The 10,570-nt window shown below is 61.6% G+C and overlaps 1 protein-coding gene across 2 annotated transcripts; it reads left to right on the plus strand.

Annotated features, from left to right (window-relative positions):
- Positions 1–4,835: 4,835 nt before the first annotated feature.
- FGF17 (fibroblast growth factor 17) lies at positions 4,836–10,190 on the plus strand. Of its 2 annotated transcripts, none has more exons than XM_024560949.2 (5): positions 4,836–5,043; positions 5,230–5,266; positions 8,050–8,194; positions 8,387–8,493; positions 9,640–10,190. In XM_024560949.2, exons 1-5 carry the CDS (start codon positions 5,009–5,011, stop codon positions 9,931–9,933), a joined length of 618 nt encoding a protein of 205 aa, XP_024416717.2. In that variant the 5' UTR covers positions 4,836–5,008; the 3' UTR covers positions 9,934–10,190. The 2 variants fall into 2 exon arrangements, with proteins under 2 accessions (XP_024416717.2, XP_024416716.2); XM_024560948.2 differs by having other exon boundaries at positions 4,899–5,043; positions 8,017–8,194.
- Positions 10,191–10,570: the final 380 nt, after the last annotated feature.

Here is a 10,570-nt window from a genome sequence, read left to right on the forward strand (position 1 = left end):
GTATTGGGAGGGCAACACAAGAGCCCCCTACCGCAACTCTCCCGATTGAGCAGCACCTGGAGGGAAGAGCCCCAAAGTCAGGGACACAATAAAGTTTGCTTTGCCAGGACCTTGTTTCTACATCTCTTCCCCTAGCCCTATGGGTCACCTGCTGCAGTGAGCCCTCAGGCCCAGCAGAGGGCAGCAGTGGGCCAGGCCCTGCCTACTGGCTCTATCATCTCCCTCTCCTCCTGGCACCCTCACCACCCATCTTTGGGGGAAGAATCAAGTGTCCCAGCCCCTCACCCAGCTTCTACCTTCTGCCCTAGGTGAGGGAGGGAGCTAGAGCTGCTGTGGGTCTTCCCACGTCTACACTCCCTCCCCACAAGGCCCTGTTTTTTAGGTGCAGAACTGAAGGGCCTCGACCAGGTGGGTCCAACCTGAGGGTGTGCATCCTTTGGGACCTCAGGGCACAGGCTAATCCTGCGTCCGGTTCAACATCACCAGAGGACATTTTTTTCATTGCTTCTAGAGAGGGAGAGGGAGAGAAAGCTGTGAGAGAGAAACAGCGATTGGTGCATACCCCAACCGAGGATGGAACTCACAACCCAGTATGCGCCTGGACCAGGAATGGAACCCTTGACCTTTTGGTCTTGGGACACGCCCCAACCAACTGAGCCACTCCAGCCAGGGAGACTGGTGTACACTTTCAACTCCTAGGGTTCCCCTGGGGTACCTCCCGGAGCCACCAGCCTAGGCTCAGGGAATGGTTGGGATGAGGCCAATAGAGGACAGGAAAGGGGTGGAGGCCCCTGCCCTTTCCCAGGCCTGCAGAGCCCCTTCAGAGCTGGTTCCTCCACAGTGGCACATAGCTGGCCCCCAGCCCGGGTTAGACTAGTGGGGCCACTGCTGGACTCCTCCTGGCCAGGCCTGAAATGGGCTGATGGGGAGCTGGCCTTGCCCTCTCTCCCAGGACCCCAGAAGGAGAGCCTTGGACACTGCAGCTCAGCAGCAGGCTCGGGTCTCCCACCCAGCTACATCCTTCTCTAGGGCTGGCATCCCTGCTGCCCACTTTCCACCCCCAACCCCCCAAGGGACGAAGTGAGCCCTGCCCACCCTCTACCATAAAAGGACAGGGTCACTGGCCTCGGGCTTGATTAGCTTTGCACTCTGATTGAGTGCAAAGGCACACCAGCTGAGGTCTGGCTCCAGGGAGGCAGCTGGCATTCACCACGGCTTCCTGCCACAGTGATTACAGGTGGACAAGACAAGTCCTCACCTTCAAGTCACCTACAGCCTGGTGGAAACACAGAAGCCAACAACATAATTCCAGTAACTTTCGAGGGCTTTGGAGGAACGGGCTAATATCCAGGGTGTGAAGTGCTGTTTAGTAAGATCTGGGAAGGTTTCTCAGGGGAAGCAGCTACGAGAGGAGCTGATGGGACCTTCCCAGGAGCAAAAACAGAGGGCACAAAGGGCTCGAGACAGCAAACTTGGAGGTTCAGAGGGAGGAAGGCTGGTGTGATTGCTGTGGTAACGCCGCGCCTGGCCACCGCTCTGCGCCCATGCATGGACTTGCCCCGTTTCCCCCACAACCCTGCTGGGGTGGGGGGCGTTAGCAGCCCGGGCTCTCAGATGTGGAGAGGAAGGCACAGAGAGGATAAACCACTTGCCCCCAAGGTTGCACAGCTAGTGGAGAAGCCGGGACTCCCAGGTAGTCTGGCCCCAGAGCCCTTGTTCTTAACCACCATGTGGAGAGTGAAGGAGAGGCAAGCAGCAGCAGGCACTCAAAAGTGTCATCAACTGACAGCAGGTGTTAGAGCTGGGTCTGGAGTCCCTGCCTCGCTGGAGCCCTAGGAGGGGCAGCCCCAGAGCCCGGTCACAGCAAAGCCATGCTCCTGCAGGTACTGCGCCCCTCAGCCAGCCCCAGCAAGCACCCACCCTCCGCAGCTGCCCACCGCTAATTTGATTTCCCTGTGCTGGCAGCTAGCGGGGGCAAACAAAGATGGGGCTCTTCCTGCATTGCTGAGAGGCCCTTTGCCCTCCCCCTCCCTCAGCCCTAGCTCTTCTGCCTCTCACCAGGAAAAAGGTGGACTGGCATCAAAGCAGGTGCTGACAAGTGGCAGGTCCACAGGTGGGCTCCGTGAGTTTGTGTCTGCACCAGCTGGGCTTTCAGGGGGGGCAGGCGTCAGACAGCGCAGTTGGGAGGTATCGAACTTGTCACTAGGGGGTGGGGATTAGCCACCATGCAGCCAGGGCTACTTCTCACTTCCCTATCACCTCCTGCCATCATCACCCCCGTAAATGTTAATAAACTCTCCCTTCCTCCCAGCTCCCTCTGGTCAGGAAAGTCAGTCAGTTTAGGTGAAATGAGGCTGGACCACAGAAGAGGGTCTCCATCCCCTCCCCCCATTTTTGTGGGGTATCTGACACTTTCGGGGAGTGTCCTTCATCTCAGCGACACTGTGGCACCTCTGACATTTTCAGCAGCGGTCATTTCCTTTTTCTGCATTGGGAAGCTGAGGCTAGAGGAGTGAGGGGACTTGCACAGGTCACATAGCCTGTCATGGCCAGGCCCAGACCTCTCCAGAATGCCTCCCCGGTGGGGCCACCACTGGCCTGTCTAGGGGCTAAAGGAGCAAGCCCCGTTCGAGGCCAAGCCTGCAGGTGCAGAATGGGAAGGGACAAGGAGCAGAAGATGTCACACTGCGCAACAAGCCGTGACCCAGAGTCCCCTGGCACCAGTCCCCTGGCTGCACCCCAAGGCCAGGCTTGACCGCTGGCATGTTACCATGGGGACCCAGCCTGGGCTAGGGGCTGGCCAGAGATGCGGGCCCTTCCCCCACCAACAGAACTCAGGCTGAGGCCTTGGGCCCAGGAGGAATGTCCCCACTCTTGCCTCACCTTAGGGCACCTCTGTCCCCACCCTCCACATCCCCACCTGAAGCCCAAGTCTGGGCTGTCTCCTCCCTGCACCTCTGCTCTCACCTGTGACCACAGGATGATGGTCAGGAGGAGGTAGCCTTCACTGCCCTGCCTGGGAGCTGGCAGGGTGTGGGCTCCAGGTCACAGAGCAGAGCCAGCGCCAGCACCAAGCACAGCAGGGAGGTGTGGGGGATGTCTACAGAGGAGGCAGAGTCTTGGTGGGTCCCCAGTGAGGCAAGGACTGTGGGAAAGCGCGATGCCCAGGGGGCCGGGCCTGGACAAAACAGCACAGCCGGCGGGCGGGCAGGGTGTGTTCTGAGAGGGGCCAGCCCTGGCCTGGAGTCCGGGCATCTGTACCTTGTTCTGGCCGTGCCACCAAGTAGCTGTGACACCCTCATCCTTGAGAGCTGAGACCCTTCCTAGTGCTGATGTTCTTTCCATTGGATTCCAACCCTGGACCTCCCCCCCCCAGCTATGCAGGGCTGGGGGCCAAAACTGCCTTGCCCAGGCCAGCTCAGGCTCCCGGCCCCGCCCCCATGGGGAGCCTGGGGAGCCCAGGGGCCGGGAGCCAGGTGTGTAGGGCAGCGGCAGCCAGCCGCGGTGGAGGGGGCAGAGGTGTCTGGGGTGGGGGGATGGCAGACGACTTTGTGGATTGATCCCGCTCAGGAAGGTGAGAAGCAGGCCTGGGGTGAGAGCTGTGCCCTCCCCCTCATCTCTGCAGGGAAATCAGTCAACAGTCAGCATTTCCCCTTCTCTTCCCTTCCTGGGGGCATGGAGACCTGCCGCCCCCCGCCCCCCGCCTCCCGCCTCCCCCACCCACCCCAGGAGCTGAGCTTCCCGAGTGAAGGCGGGGTTTCCCTCAGAGGTCTCCCAGGACCAGCCTCCTCCAGAGGTCACCACCACCCACCTTCTGGAGGGATGGAGACCTTGGCCATGGCGACGGGCCGTGCTGGACCCTGAGTGTGTGGACACAGCAGAAAGACCCCAGACACAACCCACGAGGAGCAGGAAGAGCTGGGACTTTGGAGACCTGGTCCTGCATTCAGTAGCTAGCGGGGTCGGTTTGAGCTACCTGCCCAGTGGTGCACCTGGGTTTCCCTGCCTGCGGCAGGCACGGGTCTCCCCTGGCCTGGGACAGAGCCGCGTGGGACAGACCTCCTGTGAATAGGCTGGTGGGGCCTTCCTCCCCAGCAGCTGTGAGGGGACCTGGGGATGTGGGGAGGAGTCCTCAGAGGCTCCAGGGTGGCGAGTGAGGCCCAGAATGTAGCCCTCTGGCCGTCTACCCATTAAGGACAGTGAGCTGTCTCTGGGTCCTCCGGTATCCTGGGCACTCCTGCCTGTCTCTCAGAGGAAGCTGCCAAGGCCCCGTCTCAGGCCAGCTTTTGGGACTCCATGGGAGTCCTCCACAGCCCCAACCACCCCTTCCTCCTCACCCTGGGCCCCCAAGCTGTGGCACCCGCTATTCGCTGCCAGTCGGGACAGTCTTAACCCCTCCTCCCCCGTGGCCAGAGTGCAGACCAGGGACTCTAGGGGGCACAGAGGCAGTGGAAGCACCGTCCGGCCAAGCCCACCTCCTGCCCCCTGCAGGGAGGCTCCTCCTTTTTAAGGCTGCTTCTGGGAATTTCCTTCCCCAGCCAGACCCAGCGACCCCAGATAGACACTGGCCGCTCACCCTCGGGGAGAGGGGCACCAAACCTGAGGCCCGCCGCGAGGGGAGGAGGGGCACTGCCGTCGGGGTCTCTGAGGGTCGGGATAACTGGGGACCACAGGGCCAGCCTCCTGTCGAGCAGGCCCCAGCAGCGCCATCCTCTGCGCCTGGAGCCCAGGAGAGGTTGGCAGCCCTGCCAGTGGCTGCTTTGCAGTCTCTCTGGCTGGGAAGGTGGACACCTCACACCTCAGTCTCCCCGTTACGCCCTCCTCCCCCTCCATCTCCTCCTCCCCACTCTTCTCTCTCCCCCTCCGCCCCTCTCTCCTCCTCTACCCCCTGAAAACCTGTGGCTTGAAGAGACCTTGGCTTCTCTGGGACTCTACCCCCAGGGACTGCCCACATCTTCTCCCGAGTTTGAGGGCAGGGGGGCCACTGCCCCAAGAAACCTCTCCGGCGATGGAAGCCGCTCGCCTGCTGCCCAGCTTCGCTCTGTAAGTGCGCGGCCTCTCCCGCTGCAGTTCTGCCGCCAGGTCCAGCCTCGGGCAGCCCTAGTGTTAGTGGGACTCCCCCACGGACTGGTGGGTGAGGCTGGGGGGTGGGGGGCGGGGGCGGCACCCGGTGTGCCCTGGGCTGGCTGCTGACACCCACACCTGGCTCTGCCTCACGTCCCCACACAGGTGTCTGCAGCTACTCATTCTCTGCTGTCAAACTCAGGTAGGCGCCCTGGCCCCACCAGCTTCTCCTCATCCTCCCCACCCTACCCAAAGGGGCAAGGGGCAGTCTCCTTTCGCTGCCCAGAGGCAGGTTCTGGCCTCTCTGATGTTTGAGGGGCTCAGCCTTTGGAGGGGGTAGAAGAAGGGGCTGTTGCAGGTTTGGGGACTGACAGGTTTTTACCTGCCCTCCCTCCCATGACCTCCCCTCCATCCTTCCTCACTGGGTCACCCTAAGGCTAAGTGCGAGGGCAGCACAGACCTGAGGGCTTAGCGGCCTGTGTGGCTGGAAGAGGGTGGAGGTGAGGCTTGTACCTGAAGGGACAGGATTCCACGTAAAACCACCTGTGTGTTCCTCTCATGACCCCCCTCCCACCAACACGGATGTCCTGCGGGGGGCCGTCCTGGGGGCCAGCCAGGGCCAGGGACTCCTTACCTACAGGCAATGAGGTCAAGCCCAAAGAGGTTGCTTGAGACAAGACTTGGGGTTTGCTTCTCCACACTCCCCCCACCGGAGGCCAGCCCCTCATACCCACCTCCCCCCCGGCCCCAGCACAGCCCCAGCGCTGGGCTTGGTCCCTTTTTGTGATCCTCCATAAAAGTGCAGCTATTAAAATGCACTGGTCCAGAACCGCGCTGGGGAGAGCGCTTGGCTTTCCCAGGCCAGAGGCCGCTTCTCTTCATATCCAGTGGGGACTTTTTTTGAAGGTAAACGCCTTTTCTCTGGGAGAGGGAAAGGGGCTGCCTTTGAAGCAGTGGGGGGGTGGGAGAGAGAGAGAGAGAGAGGGAGACACCCCCCTTTTCCTTCCCCCTTTTGCTCAAGCCCCCGTTCCAGGCCTTTTGCTTCACACATCCAGGGAGAGCAAGAAGAAAGCCCCCCAGCCTGGACGGGAGGGGCCTGGGGGTGGGCCCAACCTGCTCTGGAAGGGGAGTCAGCACAATGGTGTGGCTGGCCTGGCGGTTATGGCCTGGCTGAGGCCCCATTCAGGATTCAGGGAAGGTGGCAAAGCTGTCCTTTCCCCCTTGAAGTGCCCCCTCGCCCCCCTCGGAGGTGGGGCCTGCAGGCCGGACCACAGCCATGCTTGAGGGGCCGGCTGACAAGCAGCTGTCTGTGCAGTGGAAGGGGAGGTCCCCCGCAGCGGGGACATGAAAGGGACAGGCAAGGTCCCGCGGGGAGAGCGACTTGTGGGCTGTGGGCTGTGGGGGGGCGTGGGGCTGCTTTTGTGCAGGGCTTGAAGGGGGATGAGGAGAGGAGGGGGCTTTGGGGGGGGCCTCTCTGTTCCTGACCTGGAACAGACAGTCTGAAGGAGGCTGCCCGCCAAGAAGGGCGGAGGGCCTGAACCTGGGCCAGGCGACTGGGGCTGGGGACAGGCAGACCCCACCCCCTGGCAGGGAGGCAGGTCCCCCATCCCAAATGAGGGCCTCAGGTTTCCCCAGGGAGGGGCCTGGGCCTCGCTGGTGTTGGAAAGGAACGGTGACAGGAAAGGCTAACCTGGGCAGGCAGCGCTGTGGGCCTCCGGCTGCTACCTCACCTCCCTTCCTCCAGCGGACACTTCGCACCCCTCCCTCCAGGAGTGGCCCTCACAGATGCTGATCCAGGTCTGGCTCCGTCCAGATGGTTGGGCTGAGGGACTGGGGACAGGGAAGAGCTGTCTCAGCACAGGCCACAGGGGCCAGGTGGGGAGAGGCACGTGTTAGTGCGGGAGCCAAGGCTGCGGCCCGCAGCTGGGAGCCGCCATCCAGGCTGCACCTGGCTGGAGAGAGAGGGCAGGCACGGCCTCTCTCTGGCTCTGTGCTGCCGATGGGTGATGGGAGACCGGCCTGGACAAGTACTTATCATGCCTTTGTCCGGCCCTGTCCTGCGGGCGCACAGAGCCCTTCAAGCCTCCTGGAGAAGCGGGTGGGTAGCAGCGGCGCTGGCAACCAGCCTCCATTTCATTGTGGCACAGGCAGGTGGCCTCGCAGGAGCAGCCCTGGGCCCTGGCCCGTAGCACCTCTGACAGCTGCCTTCACCTCCCCGCATAAGGAGGCACCCCACCCACACAGGAAGAAGGAGATCTGGCAGGGAGTCTGGCTTCTCGGAGGGCCCTGAGCACCCCAGGGAGAGGCAGGGCAGCTGGGTGTAGCTCGGGATTCCACATGCCACAAATAAATGCTTTCCAGGGGCACCGCAGAAGCCTAGAGACAGGGCTTTCAGAGCCCCCGTAATGCTCTCCAGTGACCCTAGCAAATCAGCTGCTGTGTGTGCGCATGTGCTGAGGGTAGGGTCCTTCGAGGCTAGCAGGGAGGATGGAGAGAAAATCTGGTTGTCCTGGCAACAAAGCCAAGACCCCAGAGTTCTGGATAGGTGAGAAGCTCCAATGCCAGAGACAGGACAGGGGTCCTTCCCCTAACCAGCAGTGCCACCTGCGCACCTCCTCTACAGAATTCGGGGATCAGACACCACAACTCTGAAGGTTCCTTCCAGCTCCCGGAGTCATGATTCCAAGTGTGCACTCTTCCACCAAGTGTCCCCAGGCCTGGGCAGCTGCCAGCTCTCTGCTGCAGGCTGGAAAGGGAGCCAAGAGGTCACGACTGGCTCAACCACTAGTCTGAGAAGGTCACGGCCCTCTGCCCCCTTCACTTTGCACCTCTCCTTCCCAGGACAGGTGGCTGGTCCACCACACTCCCCTCTGCACCCCTCTCCCCTGGAGGGACCCGCGGTGGTATTGTCCAAAGCAAATTGACACTATTTTTCCCTTGGCAACCGCAAAGGGGGAGAATCACCCGTCTCCTAATTTTAACCAGTACGTGAGGGACCAGGGTGCCATGACCGACCAGCTGAGCAGGCGGCAGATCCGTGAGTACCAGCTCTACAGCCGGACCAGCGGCAAGCACGTGCAGGTCACCGGGCGTCGTATCTCTGCCACGGCTGAGGACGGCAACAAGTTTGGTGAGACCCAGCCCTCACCTGAGACCACCCATAGCCCTGGCCAGCCTCACCTGGTTCATCCCCAGATCTGGTGTCGGGGCCTCCCATGTGCCCCACCTGAGTTTGGAGGTCAGGCTGATTGGGGGGGCCCTGCAGCCCCCTGGGCCAGCAACCCTCATGGACAGAGGTCTCCCTCTCCCTCCCCCATCACAGCCAAGCTCATCGTGGAGACGGACACCTTCGGGAGCCGGGTGCGCATCAAGGGGGCTGAGAGCGAGAAGTACATCTGCATGAACAAGAGGGGCAAGCTCATCGGGAAGGTGAGGCCCAGAGGACAGAGCAGGCGCCTGACTGGATCTCACTGGGGTGGGGCACCGGGGGCCCACCTGAATCCCGCTCCCTGCAGCCTGTGGGGCCATGGGGACCGCGACTCTTCTGCTCTCGCCCACCAGTGCCACTCCTGTGCTCTCCATCTCAGTGAGGCCCTCTGCACCCCACAAGCACTGTGAGGGTGCTGACGGGCCGCAGGGCCTGGGGCTCAGACTCCCCGGGTGGATCCCAGCATCCGTGGGCAAGGGTTCCGGCACCCGCCTGACGTCGCAGCCCCTGTGTCGACAGCTGAGTGCTTACAGGGGTTGAAAGTACAAGTATTCGTTATGTTCAGTAATGAATATTACTTCATTATGATGAAGTAATAATGCTTCATCGTTAGCATTCATGAATGCTAATGACAGTAGGCATTCATACAAGACCAGAGGCTCCCCTGAGGTCAGTGGGCTCCGAGGAATCCAACCAGCAAAGCACACTGACTGCCTGCTAGTGTAACCGTGTGCTGGTGTAACCACCTGTGAGTGTGACTGCTGACTAGCGTGCCGCCTACTCACTGCCGTGCAGGGACAATTCCATTTCCCTTAGCACTGGTCAATCCTGGCTTCCAATTCTGGCTCTTCTCACCCAATATTTGCTTATTTTTGTTAAGCCTCAGGCGACCCATCTATAAGATGGGCATAGAGTCGGGGTGACCCACAGGGTCAAAGGGGTGCCCGTGTGGCTCTGGACACAGTTGGTGTCTATAAGTGTTTGCCCTTCTTTTCATCAGAGACTGGTGCCCCCCAAGCCACGCCCCCCCCCACTGCGACTGTTCCCGTGCACAAGAGCCACCGGCGGTGCACGGAACCCCACACTTACCTAGATCTTTGTGCCGCGTGTCGAGAAAGTAAAGCTCAGCGTCACAGACGCCTTGATCAAGGTGTGCGACTTCCAGATGGCAAGTCTGTGTTAAGTTCAGATCTGCCTCCAAACGAAGCGTATTGCCTTCTCCCACCTTTGCCTCTCCAACAAGGGCACCATCTCACCAGGCAGAAGTCCTTAGGCTCCCAGCCCCTCCTCAGTCTTAAAATAGGCCCATAAGGCAGAGAAGCCAGACAGGGTGGGTGGACCAACTTCCCTCCTTCCTTCCCCCACAGCCCAGCGGGAAAAGCAAAGACTGCGTGTTCACAGAGATCGTGCTGGAAAACAACTACACGGCTTTCCAGAACGCCAGGCACGAGGGCTGGTTCATGGCCTTCACGCGGCAGGGCCGGCCCCGCCAGGCCTCCCGCAGCCGCCAGAACCAGCGCGAGGCTCACTTCATCAAGCGCCTCTACGAGGGCCAGCTGCCTTTTCCCAACCAAGTGGAGAGGCAGAAGCAGTTCGAGTTTGTGGGCTCAGCCCCAACCCGCCGGACCAAGCGCACGCGGAGGCCGCAGCCCCTGACGTAGTCAGGGACACAGGGGCGGGGCAGCTGCCCCTCACTAGCCCTCCCATCCCCTTCCCTTCCTAATCCAAAGATGGGGCTGGGGTGGAGGGAGGGGAGCCAGAGCCCCCATGGAGGGTCCTGAGGACCAACAAGCACCAGCGCCCCAGGCTGCAGAGGGGCAGGACTGGCGACCCCTCAGGGCCGCCTCCTGGACCCCTCACCGGACTAGGCCCCCAGGGGTGGGCCAGGTCCCAGGAGAGGAGCTTAGTGTCCCCTGGACCCAGACGCACTGAACAGAGAGGCAAGGTTGGCAGGTTCAAGGCCTGGCAGACGCTGTCGGGAGGTGACCCACTCAGCCTGCCCCGGGCCTCCGGCTCCTCCTAGCCAGACTGTAGGAAGGGACTTCCGTTTTTTGTTTCAGGAAAAAAAGGGGGTTGACCATTCATATTCCACTCCCCAGGCCTGCACCCCCATCCTCAGCCCCAGAATAAAACCATTTTCCTGCAAACTGGCATTTGAAGGGGGCGAGGGGTGGAGGGATCCAACTCCAACACCCACGGGCAACAAACTGGCTTCTCCGAGAGGCGCGGGGACGCGCAGCGCCGGCCCGGGCTCCTGCAGGTGCAGGGCGGGGCGTCCTCGAGGGGCCGCACCAGGCC

Source organism: Desmodus rotundus, chromosome 9 (genome assembly GCF_022682495.2).
Source record: "Desmodus rotundus isolate HL8 chromosome 9, HLdesRot8A.1, whole genome shotgun sequence".
NCBI lineage: Eukaryota > Metazoa > Chordata > Mammalia > Chiroptera > Phyllostomidae > Desmodus > Desmodus rotundus.